Genomic DNA, 24,954 nt, shown 5'->3' with positions numbered 1-24,954 from the left:
AAAGCTTTCTTCTTGGATGTTAATAACTTTTAATCACACTGGTGAGGACGTTTAAGCCCGATTTATACTTCAAAATCACCATCATACGATGGATGCATATGCACATACAGCGCATATGCCAGCAAGTTGCAAGGCATGAATGCACGCCTATGCATCCATGCACTCCCTCACACACACACACACACACACACACACACACACACACACACACACACACACACACACACACACACACACACACACACACACACACACACACACACACACACACACAAAGGGCAGTTAGTCTCCCATCTTAGGGATGTTACGAGGAGGTGTTGTGCTTGTTGCTGCATTAGCTGCTAGCCAGTGTTTCTCAGCTCGGGGTCAAGGGTCAAAGGTCAACCTGAGCCCAGAGGGCGACAGTCTTATCTGCTGAGGAGGACACGAAGGTCAGGTCACGGGTGTGCCACCGACACTGGATCACCTTGTCCGAGTGTTCCCCGGCAACCATCAGAGGCAGCGGCTTGGTCAGGTCACCTGCACAAGGAGACCACAAGGGGAGGCAAATGCAAATTCCCATAGAAAGGAGGTGTCGGTCACTGCCGCCATTTTTCCTTTTTCTCCTTTGTACATATAGTGTTTTGTATGTTGATGAATTGAATACATATTGTAGAACCACAATGGAAACACGTCCCCAGGACTTTTTGTTGTGTTATTCTTTTAGCCATAATGTCTTACTGTACCACGTGCTGTTTACCAGTCTGACTAATTAAGTATTCAATCAATCAATCAATCTCCATCACTCTACCTTGCAGGTCGGTGACGATGGCCTTGTTGTCGTAGGAGCCCGTCAGGAGGTAGTGTGCCCGGGGCGAGAAGCGGACCGAGCGCACGTCGCTGCCGTGGGGCCGGTACGTCTGCACCGTGCGGGCCCCTCGGATGTCGTACAGCATGCAGCTGCTGTCCTCCTGGCCCGTGGCCAGCAGCCGTCCGCTGGGGTCCACTGCCACCGAGGCCACTGCACTTCCTAGATTTGGTGGAGAGATGCTGGTTGCTAGTTTGACGATTCAAATCTTATTGCATTTTAAAATAAAATAGATAGATAGGAACTTACAGTATGCTATGTTAGTTCCATTTATCCACACAATCGATTGATTGAACATTAAAATAAACATGCTCTGAAAATGCACAAGGCCCACAGCTATAAGGGCTCTAAAGTAGCATTATTGCCCTCTTGTGGGGAAATTGTATTATCACAAATCAATCGCTGGTTGGAAACAAACAACTTCTTCCAGGCTGTACTGTAATTTACACAGTAACAGAAATACTGTATTATCTGACTCAGCTGTTATTTAACTGTACTGTCAATCTCTCCCTCTATGAGCGGTAACAAAATAGTCCACATTTACGGTCAAGCTCTACCTCTATGAGTGGAAACAAAATAGTCTACACTTACTGTCAATGTCTTCCACTATGAGTTTGTGACCTACAGCTTGTAGGTCTGCTTTTTGGTATTCAACATAGTATATCGTTGCTGTCGGGCAGAAACCTCTTATCTGTATATTTTGACTTTTTGTGTTTTTTCGTAAATCAATGTCCTACTTGATCTGCAGCTTCACAAAAAAGCATCAAAAGTAGCAGATCCACAAGCTCGAAACGCGTCTTGTTTGCACCGCGCTTCGAGCTTGTCGATCTGCTACTTTTGTCGTTTTTCGGAATCCCGAAAAGTAACAGTTTTGGACATATGAGGTTTCCACCTGACTGACACGATATAGGGCTTAGCGGTTAAAGATGACCGGAGTCATGACTGAGCCACTCCATGGCCGGTGCAGTGGACTGACCTGACCCGTGCAGGGTGGCGCCCACAACGCGCACGCAGCTGGGCACCCGCAGGTCCCAGAATCGAACCGTCTTGTCCTGGGAGCCAGAGGCGATCATCCAGCCACCCCACGTATACAGAGAAAGAATGTGACCTACAGTAAGAGGACAAAATGACAAAACACACACATACTGAGTGTTGGTGTGTATGCATGTACAGACTAGTAAAGTTACGATGGTGTGTGTGTGTGTGTGTGTGTGTGTGTGTGTGTGTGTGTGTGTGTGTGTGTGTGTGTGTGTGTGTGTGTGTGTGTGTACCAGTGTGTCCACTGAGGGCGTGCAGGCCCTGTCCTCTCTGACAGTCAGTGGTGTAGATGTTACAGTCTCCAGCGCCGGCGCTGATCAGGATGGAGCCTCCACTTTCTGGACCCTCCATGAAGGCCAGGTCTCTGATGGTGCCGTCGTGCATGCTGAACTCCAGATCTGGACCTGAACAGCAATGTGTACACTGTAACCCTAGTGCTGAATACATAGGCGCTATCTTCCTCTAAGTCATTGGTTCTCAAAGTGGGGTCCGGGGGGGGGGGGGGGTACCAGGGGGTCCCCAACAAAATTAGTTAATAAAGCGTCACAATCATTTTAACCCCTTTATCCATTTTTTATACTTTGGCTATTCAGAAATTGCAGATATACAAGCTCATAGCGCTATGAGCTTGTAGATCTGCTATTTTAGAAAAATCTTGAAAATTTGTGCAAATCTTTGTGCAAAAATATATAATTTTTAAAAGCGAACATTCGTAACTCAAATCTTTGCTTCTGCGGGTGCCTGGAACAAAACATTTTGAGATGGGGGTCCATGGCCAAATACATTTTTTGGGGGGTCCTTGACATGAAAAAGTTTGAGAACCACTGCTCTAACAGTGTTGGTGGGCTGAGCGCGCCGGCAAGGAGTGATGGGATTGTTCTCTTGTTTACATCACCAGTTCTCCTTCTATCTTTTCCGGAAAAGGAAGACGAAGGCGCATGCACGCACACAGATACACACAAACAGCCTACCTGTGGCGTTGCAGTTGTCTGCGTTGAACGGAAGGACTTTGACGTATTTGTCGTTGGAGCCGGTGGCCAGCAGCTGACCACAGTGGCTCCACGCCACACAGTAGATGGAGCCCTTATGGTGCTTGTTCCTTCTGAAGCGCACCGCTGGCTGTCTGACCGCTCCACCAGAACCACTGGACCAACACATAAAAGACAACCCAGGTTGTTGTAGAAATAATATATCGTTGCTGTCAGGCAGAAACCTCTTATCTCCATATTCTAACCTTTTCATAAATTACACTTGATCATACTACAGCGTCACACAAAAATATCAAAAGTATCATCTGCTACTTTTGATATTTTGGGAATTTGAAAAGTACCATATGAGGTTTCCACCCAACAGAGACGATATACGAAACAGACGGGGACAAATTCAGAACTGCCTATGGTCAATAGAGTTTTATAAAGCTGTTTTGGCTTTTATTTATTGGGTTTCAGCCCGATTCGAGCCCCATTGACTTCCATTATAAAATTAAAGTTATACATTTCAAAAAGGTATAAAACATATTATGTGAAAAACATGAGTGGAGGCATTTCTGTGGCCTACTGGCAGCAAATGTGCATACAAAGATTGGTGCTGATCAGTCTAGTGGTTTGTGAGATTAGCTCTGGACACACAGACACACCGTAAAAAATATTCCTATGTATAAAACACAGTAGATTGCAGAACTACAAGTTCAAAACGTGCCGCATCGCGTCGCACCGCACCGCGTTTTGAGCTTGAAGATCTGCTATTTTACATACTTTTGTGTGTCACACTGTCATATGATCAAGTTTGGCATTCATTTAAAAACATTAAAAGTTAAAATACGGAGATTGTTTCTGCCCGACAGCGACAAAATGCAGCAGTTTTAATATTAACAGAGATTCCAATAATTAATGAGGCGGTGGTTCTCAAAGTTGGGTCCGGGGACCCCCAGGGGTCCTTGAGGGTGTTCTAGGGGGTCCCCAGCAAAATGTGTTAATATAGCATCACAATCATTTTAACCACTTTATCCATATTTTATACGTGGGTATTCAACAATAGCAGATAGACAAGCTCACAGCCCATCACTTTGTGATGTGCTGCGAGCTTGTACATCTGCTATTTTTGGACATTTTTGTAAAATCCTGAAAGTGTTTGGAAAACTTTGAAATAGTTTTGAATTTTTAAACATAAATCTTGTCTTCTTTTCTGAGGGTCCCTGGCACAAAACATTTTCGGATAGGGGGTCCGCGGCCAAATCCATTTGCAGTGGTTTGAGAACCACTGCGTAATAATATGTGTAGTCTGTTAGTTCTACCTAGGGGTGAGGGTTTCTGGGTAGGCACAGACTCGCAAGGTCTTGGAGTTGGAGCCCACGGCGTAGAGCGCCCCAGATGGGTGGAAGGCGACACAGCGCACCGCCTGTGTGTCCTCCAGCTGGTTGACCTTCACAAACTGACCTTTGGTCTTCCCTGTCTGGACACAGGAAGAGTTTACACTGCTTCAGTATGAAAGGACATACTGTTTATGCCAGGGGTCATCAACAGGGGGTCTGGGACCCCTAGGGGGTCCTCAGAGTTACTACAGGGAGGCCGCAAAATCTTTGTGTGATAGGATATTTTTATACATTAACCACTTGACTTGAACCCTATAGAATCCCTATCCTTAGGAGAACTTTAGCCAAAAAGTAGCAGATCTACAAGCTCACAACGCCTCGCGCTGCGAGGCGTTGTGAGCTTGTAAATCGGATACTTTTTGGCAAAGAGGTATAGTTGTAGAGTGAAAAAAGAGCAGATCAAGTAAAACATTTTTTTTTATCTGAAACAATTTTATACAATATAGTGGGGGTCTCTGCTTCATCTCTCTCTCAGCTAGGGGGTCCTTGGTCTGAAAACGTTGACCCCTGGTTTATGCTGTATGGCTGCACTGTACACTGTGCTTTTATTCTACTCTATTTTGCAACATAATGCTATTTGCTCCGCTATTTTGATTCTTGATGATGACTATTCTATCATCTTATTGTTTTGGCACTGTTATGGAAGCTCTACAGTCAAGAACTTCACTGCAATGCATGTGACAACAAAAACCTTGAGTTATGTCATTTCAATATTTGAGTGTTGATACTCTTAACTCTTTATGTCTGTGCACTCTATGTGTGTGTGCGAGAGAGAGCGAGAGCGAGAGAGAGAGAAATAGAAACAGAGAGAGGACAATGACATCTCCAATGATGACTGGGTAGTGCATCAACCACACAATTGCAACGTCCTAACCCTACAGTATCTGAATGGGAGCACAATTAATGCCTAAAAATACATATTATTCACAAGTAGCCTACTATATTACAGTAGGTCTTGGTTCTATCAGCATTGCAGTAGAGTTAGTCATTCTGTTGGACCGGTACTGTACCTCTTGTGTTATGCTCCGTGTGGTGGAGCAGGGAGAGTCATCTTGAACTGGTGGAAAAGTAGCCTTCATTCTTTCAGCACTGGGAAACACCACACACACACACACACACACACACACACACACACACACACACAGTTAGTAATCTCTGCATAATGATACCAGTTTTCTCAATCGGTCATATTTCTCATTCGTACCTCTGGCTGACAGGGGATTCGTCGAGGGACTGCATGCGCCCCCCTGTCTTGAGAGGAGTGCTGCTCCCGCCCCTGTCTGAGGTGTGGGTGACGGGGGGGGCGTCGGGGGTGGAGGGGCTGGGTTTGACCCCCGCTGCTCCATTCCACTGCTGGCTGAGCCGCGGGGTCCCCTCCAGGTCTATCCCATTCCCAATGTTCATCTCTTCCAGCTTCTGGATGGACCTGGACACAGAACCCAGAGTACAGACTTATACGCTGTTCATCTGTTCTACATACTGCAGTGGTTCGCACATTTCAATTTCAAGGACCCCCAGTTTCAGTATGCGTTAGGCCACGGACCCCCATTACAGACCTATACGGGTACATCTTTCTAGTTAGTTTCCATCTCAGATTAAGGTTTTAAAGTAAAAATATCACGTAATCTTTTTTTTTACATATTTTTTTCTCATAAAATGTGTCGTGTTTTGCCAAATATTTGGGGGCCCACTTGCAGTACCCTCACAGCCCACCATTGGGCCCCGGCCCACAGGTTGAGAATCACTGCTGTGGGGCCTCCGCAATGCATGCTCCTTCTCAAAAAAGTGCTGTAGAAAAAAAAACATGTTCTTTATCCACTTAAGGTTGACGTTGATGTTGTGATGCGACACGTTGTGAGCTTGTACATCTGCTATTTTCGCTGTGCAACACCAGAGTATGACATGTATAAATTACGCATCCTATAGACCAAGGTTTTTTTTTAATGTGTGATATAATGTTCTCATGTCTGACTTGTTGAGGAAGGTCTCGGTGAGGTTGTGTTGGGCCCCTGCAGCCCCGGGCCCCGCCTCCTGTGGTTTGACTCCTCCCTCCAGCAGCATCTGTTGGTAGAGCTGCCTCTGCTGCTGCTTCTGCTCCAGATGCTGCTGAACCCGAAGCCGCTGGCGCTGGTACTCCTGGTACTGGTCTGGGTCACGCTGCAGGGGCACAGCGCGCACGCACTCATCAACATCCCACTATTCATGAACAAGCACATATGTTACACAAATGTTACGAGTGTGATTTAGGTGTGGTTCCCAAACTGAGGGTCCCCAAATTATGTTTGGGGGGTCCCTAGATCATTAGCTTAATGAGCTTACTGTTCTCACTCAACAGTAAACAAACCAACATACAGTATAAGTGTAATATACAGGGTAGGGTATCTGCACATTTGCACAAAAAGTGACAATTTAAGGACTTTTAAGACCAAATTGTCAAAATGATGTAAGAAAGGTGCAAACATTGTTGAAAATAGCCAATTTACAAAGTGCACACACACACGCACATACACACACACACACACACACACACACACACACACACACACACACACACACACACACACACACACACACACACACACACACACACACACACACACACACACACACACACAAGCATTGTATCATTACCTCGTTCCTGTCTGTGCTACAGGGTGGCCCACCATCTTTTCCAGGGGTCAGGGGGCTGCGTGTGGCATTGGGGCTCTCCAGACCTTGAGGGTGTTTCCTAAAGACAGAAACATAAAAAAAAAAAACGTTTGAATCTCAATCTATACTTTGTTATTTGCTGGTTGGCCTATATATATATTATTAAGTCATTCAAATTGACAAAAAATATAAGGATAAAACAAGTCCTTATATTTGCTGCACAGGCAGCTGCTGCTTCAAATAAATATTCATGTTCCACTTAAACTCATCACTGTCAGGTGAAAAGAAGTGGCTGGATATGTCACGTGTATCAGAAGAGACACATGGTTGTTCGCTGCCTTTTCCAAGACCAGCCAGTAGGGGTCAGCAGTGACAGGGATTACATGGGGGGGGGAATGGGATTTGTTATAATGACTAAATTGGGATAATGAAAAGAATGTATACATGAAAAAAATATATAATAATAAAATCCCCCACCATCCCTGCAACCTTGTGTAACACCACCAGCATTTGGAGCTTATCTTAAATGTAAAGAAAAGATAAAGGAGAAACTGAATAGGATGGCCACCAATTCAGAGATTATGGGTTCCATGCAAGGGACAGCCACACAGTTTCTCTAGAGCGCTCCATCCAGTCAGAGAGTAAACGCAAACAGTAATGGACTTGGGGACAACCCTGCCTTGAACTTCTATAAATGGCAAAAGGGGGGGAGAGGTTCTTGCACTGTGAGCGTCATATCAATAAACGAGGCACCGAAGACCATAGCCCCAAGCACTAACCATACAAAATGCCATTCTAGGTGAATGGCCTAGCAAATCCCAAAAAAAGGACTGCAGCCAAAGTATTCAGATTTCGATCTAGATCTAAGACAGGGGTCAAATCCGGCCCACTGGATGATTTGGGGAAAATGTGGAGTTTTATTTTGTATCTGTACAGCAGCCGATTTCTCACTGCTGTCTTTCCCTATTGCCGTCTGTAGCCTGCTGTGCTGGCAGCTTGTTGTGTGTACTTAAGAAACAACAGACAGTAGTTAACAACAACCCACTGTGTGTACTGCAACTCATCAACCCCCCCAGGTCCTCAGCGAGGCCAGCTCATTTCCCCTCTTTGCAGGCTGCGCATGTCACTCATGGGAATAATTACAACATGGACAGGAACAAGGAAAAAACTAAAAAGTAAAGTGAGTTTAAGAATAGTTTCCATGCCTTCACATTCAAGAAGGAATTCTCACTCTTCTGTTTTCTGTTTTGCCATCAACACAAGCAGGTGTTCTGTTCTCCATAAGGAACATAATTGGATTTGCTTTTTTACCTACAATCAGGGCTCGAAATTGCGACCGTTTTGGTCGCAATCCGACCTAAAAATATAATTGGGAGCACCTGTGCGACTGCAAATAATTGCTGTGGTGCGACCAAAGCGGCGCTCCCTGCCATCCAACTGCCTTCTCCTCTGAGCTGCGCTAGTTCTTAATGCTAATCCAATAGCATGTACTGTATGATGTAGTGTGTAGTTAACTACTCATTGACACAACAGTGTGGGGCATCGCTGAGCGTTTTGAGGCTATGGAGAGAGAGAGAGAGTCTCTCTCTCACTGTGAAAGAGAAGGAGGCGGACCTGAGTGTGTGTGCGTGCGTGCGTGCGTGCGTGTGTGTGTGTGTTGTAACTGTCGGTGCTAGACAGAGATCAAGTCATAGGAACAGAAAGCTGGTGGTACATTTCGGCAAATGAGTTTTGAAACTTAATTTGTAGCCTATTGACAACACACATAAAAAGCCTGGTCTATAGACAGATTTCTTGTTTACAAACATTGAGACTGCACGTGCAGGTGCCGGTTTCATGTAATCAATTCCCAACAAAAAGAATTGGGAGCGCTGGTTTCTGTTCATTCAACCTCCTCTTGTGTGTTGGCTGGTGAGGCGCTCCTAGCGAGACATTAGGTTTCAGGGCATACAGCTGCCGTGATCGTAGGGAGCGCTACCTCTGCGGCAGGAGGTGGGGTTGAGAATCGCTATAATTGTTTACACACAACATAAACCCAGGTATATAGAATAACCAAGTATTTCAAGAGCGAGAGATCACAGTTAACATCCATCCTAAACCTTCTTCCTTCAGTGGGAGGAAAACAGCATCTGAAAATTTGATGGGATACATTTTTACATGTGAGTGCTGTGACCACTTTTACATTGCATCTAATGAACTGTCGGGTTCTTTTGGCCCCAGCCTGCGAGTGCATACTGGTTCTTATCAGTGTGACGTTGTTTGGAAATGCGTCAATGTGCTCATTAGAAGTGAGTAGGCAGGCAGGGGCACGGTGCAGTCGGTAGCACTGTCGCCTCACATCTAGAAGGTCCTGGGTTCGATTCCTGCTGGGGACACTGTGGACGCTGGGGGGCGTGTCTTCTCCTCCACGTCATCAGCGCCCATACCCTAGGTGGGGTTGGCGAAAGGGCCTACTCTGTGTGGAGTTTGCATGTTCTCCCCGTGTCTCCTAAGGTAGTTAATACCCTCACAAAAACATGTAGTAATCCTGGTCGCTATACCGCCTCCCCCATGACAGCCATGCGCTATGTCCAACCGGGGAAACCCCCCCGTCAGGTAACAATGTGGTCAGTTGGCTCTCATGCATTGAAGGAGGCATGAGCTCGGCCCTGGGCTCCCTAGGCTGGTGGGGGGAGTGTAGTGCCCAGGATCACTTAGAAAATTGGCACCGGGTGAAAAAGAGTTACAAAACCGTGGGATAAAAAAAAAAAAAAAAAAAAAGAAGTGAGTAGGCTTAGCTATACGCAATATGGCCAATGTAATGACAAATAGTTATTTGTCATTACAAGTTATTTGCATTGCCATTATTTAATAACATAGAAATTCCAATTATATTATTCAAATAAGCTATGAAGGTGAGCAAAAAAACTGATGAAGATGTGATTGGCCCAGAGTGTAGACTACGGTCCTCATCTGGACATTTTGATACCTCAGTCTCTTTGAAGAGATGGATGGATGAGGGACAGACAGTCAGGAAGTCAGGACACTGCATTTTAAATCCTGGCCCCAGCATATTGCATAAAGTCCCAGTGGTGGCCCGACATGCATTTGTAAACCATACAGTAATATTATTGTTTTTATTCATTTAAAAAATCAATTACATATTGGTGCTCCTTAAATGTTGGTGAGTACTCTACAAATGTTTTCTGGTGCTCCTTAATTTTTAAAATCGGTAGCACCGGTGCTACCAAGTAAAAAAGAACATTTCGAGCCCGGCCTACAACCCTTCTATAAATCTGCGAAATCTGTGTGTGTGTATGTATGTATGTATGTATGTATATGTGTATGTGTATGTGTATGTGTATGTGTATGTGTGTGTGTGTGTGTGTGTGTGTGTGTGTGTGTGTGTGTGTGTGTGTGTGTCCATGCATGGTCAATGAATGACTTGGGAAAGCCTGCGGCAACTGCAGAATTTTCCATTACATGAGGATACTCTATAACATGTGAAAACACCTACAGCCTCAAAACACATCGGTCAAGCTGGTTCTACTGTATGTGGCTGAGTGCAGGTGAATAATCAAATGCGACAAGAACAAAGTCCGCCCATTCCACAATGACTGCTTGTGAAAGATCTGCCTTATATTCTGGCCCAATAAAATATCAAATAAGGAACTCTATATAAAGACTGGCTGCCGAAACGTGATCTCAGAGATTAAACACTGTCGTCTAAATGGTGTGGTCACACACTAAAAATGACCCCAGAGCAGATCCCCAAAGTGGCCCCCAGACCACACACTGGGGGAAAGGAAACAAGGCCGATCTAAGAAGCTGGAGATGGGTCTCTAGTGGGGTGAGACACAACTGGTTGCTAAGGAATGTAATTAGGTGGAGTAACATTATCAATGCCTTATGCCCCATAAGGGCGAAGAGCCTAAGTATGGTCAATGAATTAAGCAAAATTAAATGAACAGACCTATGATATATACAGTATGAATTAGTTAACAAAAGAGCGGTATAAAACCAAGACCAGGTAGCCTGTCTGGATTATAAGATACCTTTTACGGCGAGCACGCCGGCGTTTCTCAGCGTCTTCCAACACGTCCAGCCTAGCCTCCGCGCCGGACAACTGTGTAAGAACATCGGCTAATTTCTTATCGACAGCAGAAACAGCTATTCGTGTTTCTGACAGTTCCATCCGAACGTCCGTGAAATGTCTCGCTTGGTCCTCAGCTAGCTTTCGGAGAAGTCCATGAATCACAGTGCTAGATTTGGGCTCAACTACAGAGTCCAGGGATTTTGAAGAAGTCTGTCCGGCCTTCGAGTTGGCATCAGCCCCAAAGCCTAGGCCTAACGACTCTTCAGCCGTGTTACCGGCATTTTTACGAATATTCTGCATTTCACTTGCAGGTACGATGAGTAATAGAAATGGTAACTAACTTGTGACTCCAGTAACAAATAACATGGATGTCAATGGTTTAAAGCTAAATAAAAAGCCAATGGAGCTGGAGCCTCCGATTCAAGCACCCGTCTTCCTTGCGCGTCCGTCCTCTACGGAAGCCCTTTTCAGTATTTTTGTGCTAAAGATTCAGAAAAGAATCAGTTGCCATTCCTCCTCTTACCCCTCCTTGGGGTAGCATTTCACTTAGATCGATCGTGTAAAGCTTTGTCAGCTAACTAGACATCAAGGTGATGCCAAGAAAAGCTCCGGAGATCTGATGCAAACTATACACACATCTCGGCTTACATTCCTCTACTGTCATTCTTTTGAGAGTTAGAGAGTTTCCACTGAACAATGTAACACGCTGTGCCTGTACTGAACTTACTGGTCTGGTATCAACATTGTCCTGAAAGAACATCTAATGGGTTTGGATGAGTGATATTTACAAAAAAGAAAAGAGAAAAGAAAATTCTGATGAAGATTGTGTAAGATCAAAACATTTAGAACTGCAATAAACAATAAAATGGAGCTGAGATACCAGTGTGTGGACTTTATTTTTTAATGTTTATCATTGTTTGTCCAGCACCTGGATGAGAGATTGGATGTGCATGCATCTCCTAAAATCACCTCTTATATAAAAAAAAGAATTGACTGGCCTTTTTATGTATCTATTTAAATTTGTACATTTGCCTTGTTTTACTCTGCTTTATACTCGTCTTAAATTCATTAATTTTTAACCACTTAAACCCTATATACTTCAATAACCGGGTTCACAACAACGTCGTGATGAAGTGCCTAGAATATAGCTTCAAGAGGTTAAATCTTGTGAATTATTTTGTTATTTTGTAAAGCTCTTTGTAACCTTGTAAAACATAAGGATAGTTGCATATTGCATTATTAGAATTTAGAGAGCCAGTGAATCCAGCAGGGGAGACACTTAATCGCTGCTAAAGAGCAAAAGCAGTTACTGGATTAGCGACATGTAGACATTAACATTGGGGATTAATAGCAAAGGTTACAGATTAACTTGCTTAAGGCTGTTCGGGCACAGTAGGAATGCTTAGGATATCGTTGCTGTCGGGCAGAAATCTCCATATTTAAACTTTTTATGTTTTTTCGTAAATGTATGCCCTACAAATAGCAGCTATTTTCACTATTTAAAATTATTTAAAAACACTTTTGGGGACTGGGAGCGCCATGGAGGGTGAATCGTTATTTCCTTTTTTAAGTATTGTTTTGCATTTCTTTTTTCATCTACACTGTCGGGAGTATACTATGTGTAAATATGTAGATAAATTGTTGCTGTTTTTATTGATCTCTTTCTCTTCTTCTTGCCCCCCCCCCCCCCCTTCTTCCCTTCCTCTTTTTATGGAAATAATAAAAACGATGGAGCTTGCACAAAAACAAATTTCACCCACTGTTTTACACCTGTAAACCTGATGTGACAATAACGTTGATTCTGATTCTGACATACAAGGTTTCCACCTGACATACAGTAATGACCATGATGATTAAAGCAGTTTGAACAGTAAGCAGTTTGAACAGAAATGTCAGTCTCAACCTGAGCGTGCACGAAATACTCCCGTTCAAGACTGTCACATGTCTCCAGAAAGGATGGATTTCACAGTATAGCAGTACAGAATGTATCCTTTCAGACACTGTTTGTATACCTCGACTATAACAAACTTAATTAGCTTAGGCCCTTTGTTTTCCCAAATTGTGTTTCAATTTAGGTTTCTCAAAACACAAGTTACAACGTTGTTTAATTAAGTCCCGTTACATACTTGACGAATAGCAAAAACAGCCGATCTACAAACTTAGAACACGTTGTGATGCAAAGTGTTCTGAGCTTGTAGAGCTGTTATTTTGTGAGGGTAATAACATGCAAAGTAGGGACGCCAGGTTGAAAGTAGTTTAACAGTCAGATAGCAGACTGTGCTGCGACCTCCATCCTCTGTTTACCTTTCCGGTGAGTCGTCCTGCTGATGTACGTTGTTCTCCACCAGGCTTCTGCTGAGGCATGGCTTCACCCCCCCGTCCATCCCTCTCTTATCCTGGGCAGTCAGGCCATGAGACAACCCATCCAGAGCCGGGTTCAGGGACCTGGACACAAGGTTATTAGTGCAGGTTATTAGAGTTAAGATATTTTTTATTTATTTCAATTTCACTTTTTGTTTTCAACTTTTTTGATTCATTTTTTCAATTATTTTTGCTAGTTAGTTTAGTTTTTGAAAAGGCTTAGCTTTAGTTTAGTTTTTATTAGTTTTAGTGTTAGATAAACTTTTTAGTCAGAGCTTGTAGATCAGCTATTTTCGCTATTTTGGACCATTTTAGAGCTGCAGCTAAAATATTGGACGATTTCATATCCAACTAAAATAGTAGTCATATGTAAGAAATATAAGGACATTTTCTCCATAATCTTAGTTAGTTTTAGTAAGTATTGTAAACAATTTCCGTTATTTCGTTAACCCTTACCTGGACATGTAGGTGTCAGCCGACAGGGGCCGGCGGCGGAGAGGCGAGGACGCCAAGGGGGACAGGCGGTTGATCAAGGGGGAGAGGAGGTCGGCGTAGCCGGCCTTGGAGGGCTTGATCAGCCGGTCAACGTGGATGCTGAGGGTCTTCTGCTGGAAGGCACAGGAGAAGGCGCCGGGGGACAGGTTCTGGAGCCAGGACAGCAGGGACAGGTCCAGCTCGTCACAGCCGTTCCCACACAGCACGTCCACTCCCAGCAGCACCTCGCCCTCCGTGATCTCCTCACCGGTCGCTTTGCTCTGGACGTTAGGTGAGCAAACAATTAAGATTTGGCAGCCCCCCTGTAGTAACTCTGAGGACCCCCTAGGGGTATCAGACCCCTGTTGAAGACCCCTGCTTTAGACTAATACGTTTGTATTTAACCATCAAGACACACAAGCACACAGCCTTACCTGACAGAACTCCACACAGCACTCGTACAGGATGCCTTTAATCAGCAGCTGGAAGAGCCGGTTCCCGCTGGCCCGGAAGCCCGCCTCGCTCAGCTTCCTGTCCGCCGGGATGAACTCGGCCACCATGACGCAGGCCTCCTCGAAGCAGTGGACACGCGCCGTGCTGGGGTTCCAGTCCTTGAACTGGGCGTGGTGGGTGAGGCGGGGCAGCGTGAGGAGCAGGCACAGCTGGCTGTAGTCGTCCTTGGCGGGACAGAAGGCCTCCAGGCTGTGGAGGCAACGCACCGCCTCCTGCATGCTCAGCTCCAGCTGAAGAAAGACACAAGAAAAACATTAGCCAGATATGTGACGCATTTAATAATGCATTCATATGGATTGAGTGCCACATAAAAGTGCCGAATCAAGGGGGCCGACCACACGTAAAGTACAGTAGTCACAACAACACCCGTTCAATTCCTGTGGAGTGGTTTTCCTACTAATTAAAACAAAGATAACATCTTCTGTGTTCTCCATCTATCTATATTATCGATCTCTCGATCTACTGTATCTTATCTATATCCATCCAGTAAATTAGGTTCAGTATTATTAAAAAAAAAACAATGACCACTCTGTGACATCAGTAAGCCATAAACTCTTTTTTCGTTTTTTTCTTATCTTTCTATTGAGATGATTAGGTTTTTCTATGAAGCCAAATATACATCAATATACCTCTCTCTCTCTCTGAGTCTCTCTTGCTCTCTCTGATATACACTATACAGTCTACACGACATTTCCTCAATGAAAGTGGCACTCGAGAGATAACGTATATAATACACACACATGTTTACTACACATAATGCATTAGATCCATATACAGTAAGGATATGCGACTCATCTGACCACGTACATAAAATAAGACCACTTTCGCAAAATTCCATGACCACTGTATGTTTTATTTCTCTGGTACTTCCACCCGATGCTGCTGCTCCGACATGAAAACTCAGCTACGCACTGATTATCTTGAACTTGACCGACTTTAGTGCACCCCTGCTGTGGTAGTCCAACTGTCTGCTCTATATCTGGGCCATTAGAGCCCTATTATTAGTGGGACAAACAAATAAATAAATAAAAGACCCTCATGTGGGTGCATTTTAACAATAAAAATGCCCTCAAATTTAACAAAGAAATTAATATATCATTGTAATATAATAAACTATTTTTATAGCACATTGGAAAATCAATATTAAAAAGTGCTTTGAGAAGAAATAAAATGTAAATAGCTTAGGAGAAAATGCTAAATAAAATAAAATTAGGAGGATGAAGCTTTATAAAAGCAACTGTAAATGTATGTTTCAAGAAGGGATTTAAAACAAGGCACAGCGAGCCTTTTCTCTGACTGCTAAAGCCAGGTATCCTTATGTTTTTAAGATGGACTTTGGAATGACCAGCAGTGCATGTCTGAGGATCTCAGGCAACACGTTTGCTCAGAGGGGGAGAGATTCAGAAATCTAGGTCAGCCAGACCACACCTAGCCTTGTATGTAATGAGTGAAACTTAAAAAAGAAATCTTAGAGATAGGCAGCAACGGTAGGGATGCTACGATAAGTGAAATGTTTTGGAGCCAGTTAGAAGTCGAGCTGCAGGGTTCTGAACCAGTTTAAGATAATAAAGAGACCCTATTGTGTACAGAGAGATGCAGTAGTCTAGACGTGATGAAATAAAAGCATGAGAACATTTTGTCAGATCAGAGATGGACAGAAACAATTAGATTTTTTCTTAGGTAATAAACATAAGATTGAATAACCTTATATACGCTTATATATGCCGAGATTGAGTTCGGGATTGAAAGCGATGCCCATGTTTCTAGCAGTAATATTTCTGCCCATCCTCAGAACCTTTAGCCCCTTTAACCCATTTAGATCTGAGGCTGATTAGCCTTCTAAATCCTGACCTAAGTTTTCTTAAAAACTTCAAATATTTATTAAAAAATCACACCCTGTGTGAAGGAAGCGGTGCCTTTGGGGTGGGGCGTAACTCATTTCAGTTCGTCCCTATTGGTGGTCTGAGTCCACTTACCAAATTTGTACTTGGTAGCATGCTGCAAACTGGAATGATGGCTGTTTAAAGGCCAGCCAATGGGCAGACAGAGGGGGCGGGGCTTAAGTAATTACAGTTCGTCCCTATTGGTGGTTTTAGTCCATGTACAAAATGTGTACTCCGTAGCATGCTGCGAACTTGAGTTATGGCTGTTTAAAGGCCAGCCAATGGGAAGACAGAGGGGGCGGGGCTTGAGCAATTCATGCTGGTCCCGTATTGGTGGTCTAAGTCCACATACCAAATTTGGACTTGGTGGCATGCTGCAAACTGGAGTTATAGCTGTTTAAAATCCCGTGCTCATCCCGTGCTCATACGGGCGGACGTCCCTGGGGGTCCCTGGACCCCTCTTTGATAACCGGTGGCACGTGTGGCCAATGAGAGGAGAGATGACATAGGCAATCTCCAAGTCCGTGTGTGTGTGTGTGTGTGTGTGTGTGTGTGTGTGTGTGTGTGTGTGTGTGTGTGTGTGTGTGTGTGTGTGTGCGTGTGTTTGTATGTGTTGCTTCTTTGCCGTGCTCATCCCGGGCTCATACGGACACACAGACACACAGACACACAGACAGACACACAGACACACAGACACGGTGTCAAAGCCAAGTGTAGAGCGGTTGGCACCGCTAAAAATAAAGTATGTTGCTATATACTGTACATAGCAACAACAACCCCAAAAGGGGTTCCCGTCTGGAAAGGTAGCTACAAATAGGGGTTCCTGGCCTAAATGGGTGGCCTCACATTTTGAGGGTCTTCTGCTGCTGACATGGCGTTGTTCACACACAGGGCTTCCAGAAACTTCTGCTTCAGAATGATGTAACGAAACCTGCACACAAAATAAACAGTAAGACAAAAATACTTTCCAAGAACATGAATTGGTTTGACACGGTACCCGGTACGCTACGGTCGGTAGAGATCCTCAAAGCCTTCACTCCGGAAGGATTCGGGGAGGTGTTCAAGACGTTCCAAGAGGAGGGCCTTGTATCTAGCGAGTGTATTCTCTAGGCGGGCGAGGCGGTCCTCATAACTCTTCCCACCAAGACAGTTCTCTAGGCGGGCAAAGCGCTCCGCAAAACCCTTCTCGAGACCGTTAAGACGGGCGAGGCGTTCCTCAAAAGCCTTCTCAAGGTGAGTGAGACGGCTCTCTAAAAGCGCCAGTTCGGATTCCCGTGGGATATGGGTCTCCTCCGGTGCAGATGCCGGGTTAAACTTCCCAGGGGACTCTGCGGGGGTCATTCTGGTCTGATCGTACTGTTACGAATCGCAACAGGTACGTGACCTCAGGTGTAAAATAAATGGATGTTCAGGTTAAGATCTCTCAGGAAGGTCACAAGAGAATACAGAACACCAAATGTTAGAAAACCAACAATTATTGAAAACAAACGATTATAGAAAACCAACAATGAACTGGAAAACAAGGCGGAAGGGTTAAAATAGGCAAGACGGGAAGGAGGTTACGTCATGGTTGCGTCACCCTTAAAACTCCCTGCTTTCACCTTGTGGTCAGTATCTCATCTACCTGTAGGTCATGCATTAGGTTTGTCCATTATTGTCTCCGCCAGGAGAGTTTGTTTTCACTTTCCGTCAGCCAAGCAAACATTGGTCGAGCCTCACGTGACACTTGACAATACGGTGAAATAGTGTGATCTGATTGGCTAGTGACAAACGGGCTATAAATACATGTGTCACTTTGAAAGAGTCTTTGCCTCTTTCAAAGTGAGGTAAGACAGGAATAATCACGAAATGGCTGAGAAATGGCGGATACTGTAACAATTGGATAGGACACTTACACAGACAGGACAGATAGGACACTTACACAGACAGGACGGATAGGACACTTACATAGACAGGACGGATAGGACACTTATACAGACAGGACGGATAGGACACTTATACAGACAGGACGGATAGGACACTTATACAGACAGGACGGATAGGACACTTATACAGACAGGACGGATAGGACACTTATACAGACAGGACGGATAGGACAGTTATACAGACAGATAGGACACTTGTGTCATGTTACTATGACACAGTAACATGTTCTATTTTTTGTAAGAATTAGAACATTCCCAACACAAGTCTGCTGGCGGAGACTTGTGCTCCGAGGAGCACTTTTTCTACTTATTATTATTATCTGTTAGATAGATGAAGATGTATGTCATCTTTATTATTTCAATAGATAACAATTATCTGTAATATAGACTGTTGTTGACTGTTTGGAGAGTAGTTACAAGAGATTATAATAAAAAGAGACACTGTGATGTTATCATTCCTGTATACTTTCAGCAAGCTCAGCCCTACACACACAGTCTGCCAGCATCCTATGACAGGCGCCTATGCCACTGGGATCCTGTCATTGCTGTCAGCTGATCCTTAGTCAGTGAGAGACACTGACAGAATGACATGACAGTGTCACTAGAAGACAAAGACTTCCCCAGATCTGCTCTCCGGTTAGGCAATCTCTTTCAGTTTACTAGTTAATACAGCACAGTCTGATGAGACAGAATATCAGGAGAACCAGATAGGTCCTATATGAAGCAAAATATTCAAAAGTATTATTTTTTTTGCACCCCAAAAAGTCCTTTAAAAATCACACCCAGTGTGAAGTGGGCGGTGTGGTCACAGTGGTCATCACAGTGGGTGATTCACTTAAAAAAAAACGTAAATGTGTTTTTTTTAAGTGCACAGTCCTATTTATAGGACTGCACATGTGTCATGTGTTTCACTAGCCAATCACAGTCCTGAATAGAGTCAACCAGTGTACAATGGTGGCCAATCACAGTGCAGGGTTAGGGGGGTACAATGGTGGCCAATCACAGTGCAGGGTTGGGGGGGTGCAATGGGTGGGGGTCCAAACCTCACATATAGGGGCGGTTGCACCGCCCAAAAAAACTGCTATTTCTTAATGACATCGTCATATGACAAAGTATATAATGGGGCTTCAGTAGTGAAATCATCTCAACTCAAAAACAAACACAAGACAGAAAACAACTAACCATGGTGAATATGAAGCTGAAATAAGAGAACAAGCTCACCTCTTCTTGTCAAACTTGTCCATGCTCTCCAGTGGCTGGATGAACTGCAGCACCTCATCCCACTGGCCATCCAGAATAAGCTGTCTGTCAAAAAAAAATAATGATAATAAAATAAAAATACATACAGCTATTCAGTCTTCTCTAAACCTTTTTCTAGCACACCCTGGACTTTGGATGTTCTCCGTGGACACTTGGTGGATTACCTACATTCCAGAAGATCAGACGTATACATATTCATGGATACTGGAATACAAAATGAGGGTTAAGATACCGAAAAGCTCCTTTAGGGAAGTTGTTTGGGGAGATGGATTTAAACAACACCAGGGGACATGTGGACAGGGACTTTAAACTAATTCTACCAAAATGTAGAGCAGCGACCGCACCTCTGATCAGGTCAACAGGTACAGTACAGGGCAGAGAATCAATGTCATTTTATGCATTATTGAAACATGACCACTATTCAGTAACTTCTACACTGGACAAGTGACAAAGTGATTTATAATTGTATTTAAATTAAATAAAGGTGGATGGTGGCCAGTCTGCTCCTCTATGTCTGTCTTCTACTTAAGTGCATTTTATTGATATATTGCCAAATCACAACTAACGTAATCTCCTACCACTTTAGAGTGGGTTAAGACTGAAGACCCTATCTAGCCTTACCCCTTATGCCTAAACTAAACTTTTACAAAATAGTAAAAAATGCCTAAAAGGTTTAGGAATAAAGGGTAAAGATAGGGCCCTCTGTTCTTAAATTTACAGAGATTCAACAATCCCCCCATCATGAGAAAGCACTTGGCGAGGGAAAAACACCCCTTTAACAGGAAGTAACCTTGGACAGAATCTGGCTCTGGGTGGGCGGCCATCTGCCTCAGACAGTGGGAGGGGCCAAAGACACAAAGGCCTTGGGCTCAAACTGTTGGACATGCAGCTACTGAGAAGAATCCCAAACGCTTGGCTGCACACAAAACAGACATGTTGTTTTAAGATGTATACATGAAATAAAATAAACAGATGAACATTTTTCTTCAGTGCAAATCAAATGGAATTTCAATATTCTGGTCAATGAAATGGTCATGTAAACATGACACCGGAAAACCTGCACTCCTGCCGGCACTGCCCGCAGCCCCGCAAGATAACATGGGAAATGAACGCATCTGAAGTCTAAGCTTGCGCTGGCTATGCACATGTTATTGAGTGTAGTTTAGCGAAATGTTCACTATAATGACACCCCCAAAATACAGAAGCCAGTTTTAAAGAGGTTAATTTCACTGACCTGGCACCTCATGTCTAATTAGTCCCCATTAAGACAGCTAGAAAACAAGGTAACTGCAATTGTACCTCCCTGGCAGAGTACAAAAACTAGCAGTGCATGATGTTATACTGTATATTTTATTATCACCTTGGGGAAATGTGTCCTCAGCATTTGACCCATCCCAAGTACATACCAGCGGCGCAGCGCACAGGGACCAACTCCAGTTGTAATGCCAGCCCAATACCTTGATCAAGGGCAGTGGCAATGGTATGTACCCATGCATGTCTTTTGGTGTGTGAGGAAACTGGAGAACCCGGAGGAAACCCACGCAAACACAGGGAGAACATACTAATTTCACACAGAAGGGCCTCCCATCAGGTTTGGAACCCAGGAACTTCTTGGTGAGAAGCAACAATGTGCCACCATGCTGCCCATGGTACTAAGGGTCCTGGGTTGCAAACCACTGGTTTTAGACCACTGGAGCTAAATTAGTTCAATCGGCTGATGGAGTGTTTGGTTGGAATAAAAATCCTCAATAGGCCCAATCCCAATGTCCCCACTGAAGCCTTTAAGGGAGCCCTTCACCCAATTTCAACCTTATCTTCATGTAATTGGTCCTCAATAATGCTCATTGCGATTTCCGGCTTCTCACTCTGCATCTCATTGTGTGGACAGTTCAGAAACCTGCCTACCAATGACATCATCGATGGGGGATTCCAAGCTAATAGAAACTACAGCCTTTCTCTTCCTGGAAAGTTAGCATGCTGCAATAGAGGCCATTAGTCTTGCATTAATAAACAAAAAACGAATTAAAAAAAGTTGAAATCTTGTTTGAAGTGTCCCAACCTGCCATGTTACTGGTAGGCAGGTTTCTGAACTGTCCACAGCCCTCCTCTGAGACACAGACAGAATAGACAGAAATGGTGCCTTCTTATAATGAGCATTAGTGAGGATCCATTACATGAAGATAGGTTGAAAATGGGTAAAGTGCTCCTCGGTATTTGCAAGTGCAACTGAAGGAAGTAGTCAATGCCAGGTGTCAAACCATTGCGGGGAGTTCAACAATGAAAAATCTTGAAAACTAGTCCTATATTGTGCTAGTCTGGGAGGGTTAGCGTCGGAGCTTGGACAGCAGGGGCGCGGCCACTGCGTTGTGATTCAAATCAACAGCCAATGAAGAAAAGGGGGCGGGATCCACATGCAGTGGGTGTTGCATCTAAATAGGATCGACAGGAAGCAATTTCCCCTTGAGAAATTTCGGCCGCCATTGTTGTGTACTGCTGTTTGCCTCTCGTCGGACTTTTTAGACGAGTTGCACAGCTCTCAGACCGGTAAGAGGCGTGTCCGCTCAGATTCAGAGCGTAAGGTACATCCCGCCCACAAATACCAGGGCTCTGGCCCAGAAGTTCCTCGCCAGAGCTGGCGAAAACTTCTGGGAACTCAGATTAATATTGTGCTGATCAGAGCATCCACCCACTGTCCACCTACATGGCAATTATATTATAGGATACAGTATATATTTGTACTTTACTCATTTATTATCTCTTGTCCCTCATCTTTACTAAATACATGTCTTCTCCAACCCGTCTCTCTTTTGAAATATGGTGATTGAAAGCACTGCTGTTGGCATACGGTCATGATTGACGTTTGAAGCAATTCCCTGGTAATCCCGTATTTAATGTCATAAATGTGTGGGGTAATTCCCTCAGGCAAAAGTCTGCAGAAATGCAGACTTACAGAAAGCGTGCATAAAGTGATCTGAGGGAGCCTTCATGGGCTTGACAGTTTGACAGTGGGACAGCCCTAAGTCCTCGCAGGCTTCGCGTGAATGTGCCTTTAAGGCTGTTAGTCCATAAGGGTAGAAATTGGGACTGGGCCATATAATATGACTGTTAGGGCACGATCACATGTGCGAATACAGGCAAATGCCGTGGTAAAATTCCTATCTTGTCGTGCTGAATATGTAGTGTACGCTGTGGCGTGCACAGAAATGAGTTTGCTGGTTTGTAGTCTGTTTGAATGGATGTGGTTGTTGTCTCCTCTATCATGGCTAACTAAGAAAACTACAGCCAATGACAATCAAGGGGGTCAGTCATACATACTTCTTTGCAATTGTTTGAGGCCCAATCAAAGTTCACAAAAGTTTAACTCCACGCAAAGCAGAAGATGCGGGTATGCTTCACCACCGGTATGTTTTATTAATCCCTTTGCTTGTCGATCGATGTGAATGGGAAGGTGAGGTGTGATTGTGCCATTAGAGCACTGGTTCTGACAGGGCGCTACCGAGCAATGCATGGTCCAGCATGGAGTGAGACATCTTGGTTCTCTGCGTCGAGGCCTCCCTTGATCGGGTTCCAGGGTGTCCCCAGCTAAATGATTGATAGTGACCAAACGGACCCTTATGGGTTTGTAACTAAGAGACTGAAATATGTAATCAAATAGAACCAAATGGACCTGTAAGGACCATTTGGTTCCATTGGTGTCAGAGTTAAATTAACACTGAGGATATTACAGTGTAGATTCGGGGCCCAGGGATATATATAGTTTAGTTTCACAAGGGGATGGGGGTCATTGACTAATGCATATCAAACTGTGGGTCCTTGAAATTAAAAAACGGTTGGGAATCATCCCCTCCTCCTCTCCCCCTTACCTGAGGAAGAGCATGTCATCCGAGTAGAGTCCGTTGATGACTCCGCTCTCCTTCTCCAGGCCCAACATGCTGATGTGCAACTTCCTGGAGTTCAGGAAGTCCAGCATGAGCTTGATCACCTCCGCCTCCTTGATGTTGATGGTCTCCTCCGCTGTCATGGTTACTGGGTCACTGCTGTCAGCTCAGGTGACTGGAGGAGAGGGAGACAACGAGACAGGGACAGAGCACAGGAGATGATCGGTGGTACTCAAAGTGGGGTCTAGGGACCCCCAGGGACCCTTGAGGGGGTCCCCAGCAGAATTAGTAAACATAACATCAAAATCATTTTAACCACTATAACCGTATCAGCTATTTTCAAAGACCTATGCCTTTCTTTTTATGCGAGTACTTTTACTGTAAGTAGGCCTATATTTTGTTGCATATTTTGTACTTTCACTCAAAGTGAATATCGGCCTTTTACATAATGATTATAGTGATATATATTGATACTTCTTTCTTCTGTACTTCCACCACTGGATGAAATGATGCAGATGGACAGATAAGCTGAAAACATGCTTCCTCTCTGCAATGAATGTCAAGTCTTATCTCATCTTGCAAAGAAAGAAAGAAAGCAGATATCTTCCTTATTTTGCGGTTTCCTTCCAAAATGACACAGCCACCATTTGAAGAAGCTCTTAGAAAATGACCATAGTGGCATGCATTCATTATTGAACAACAACATTTTGAATCTTAAACCCACGTGATGGTGTAATAAAAATCCTGATTCTGATGCGTTCACACTTTCATAATAGTGTGAATAGAAATGTGTGTTGACAGTGACACTATCAACAGGGATAAATGGGAGGGGGGGGGGTATTTCTCATGATGAGGTGCTAAATGACAAACATTAGTTTAACATCACCACACTTTCATTAGGATGTAATCACACCCTAAGGATGCCCTCTGACTCAAACACATTTTAAAGGGTTAATCGTTGCAACATCATGTAGGCTGCTGTGCTGTGTGATGCAGTCAGTGTGCCCTACTAGACTAGTGTCCTATAATAGTGCACACATTCATTATTATGTTGGTGAGTGAAATAACGGGCTACTTACAGTAATGGGACACTGCAAAACACAAGAAAATTAAGATCAGTCACACCTCCCAAATCTTCCATAAAGTGTCATTTAAATGGGACCTGGTTAATGATGCCAAGCAGCATTATATTATACTGCATCACCTGGTGTCAGCTACCTTGTTTATGGTAGCTGCTGGCAACATAGGCTACTGCGCATGCAGAGAGCAGAGCAGAGAAGACACGCTGTTCAGCAGCGCACTGCCACACACACACACACACACACACAGAACACAGACGAATACAATAGAGAATCCAGACTGATTGCTACGTTTGTAGCTTTTATTTCTCCTCACTTCGCTTCTCATGAGAAATAAAAATCCGCCGAATGTAGCGAATCAGTCTGGATCCCAGGCTAATGGTGTTGCTGTCTTTCATGCAGGTGCAGCTCAGGGACAAACACAGGAAAGCGTGTAGCCTATAATAATGTGTCAAGGGCTTTAATTAACACGCTACCAAGTCAATAACACACACACCACCCTAGAAATTAATCAATCCAACTCTCTTTTCTCACCTGTCAGTTTTTTTCACCCAAAACGCACCACATGAAGGCGAGTCCACCCGGCCAGCCCGTGCAGAAG

At 44.1% G+C, this 24,954-nt stretch overlaps 1 protein-coding gene across 1 annotated transcript; it reads right to left on the bottom strand.

Annotated features, from left to right (window-relative positions):
* Nucleotides 1-373: 373 nt before the first annotated feature.
* Nucleotides 374-23,417, bottom strand: LOC311051420 (WD repeat-containing protein 47-like; the record flags this gene model as incomplete). The annotated part of the gene is made up of 16 exons (XM_084065986.1): nt 374-519; nt 791-1,009; nt 1,824-1,955; nt 2,119-2,289; nt 2,857-3,029; nt 4,179-4,336; nt 5,267-5,345; nt 5,461-5,682; nt 6,229-6,413; nt 6,888-6,984; nt 13,285-13,425; nt 13,798-14,096; nt 14,250-14,558; nt 17,058-17,142; nt 19,358-19,441; nt 23,260-23,417. 16 exons carry the CDS (start codon nt 23,415-23,417, stop codon nt 374-376), a joined length of 2,658 nt encoding a protein of 885 aa, XP_083922112.1.
* Between the last annotated feature and the right edge of the window lie 1,537 nt (nt 23,418-24,954).

Source organism: Gymnoscopelus microlampas (genome assembly GCF_963454915.1).
Source record: "Gymnoscopelus microlampas genome assembly, chromosome: 9".
Classification (NCBI taxonomy): Eukaryota; Metazoa; Chordata; class Actinopteri; order Myctophiformes; family Myctophidae; genus Gymnoscopelus; species Gymnoscopelus microlampas.
The sequence above is the reverse complement of the archived record's forward strand: the minus strand, read 5'-3'. Positions and strand labels throughout refer to the sequence as shown.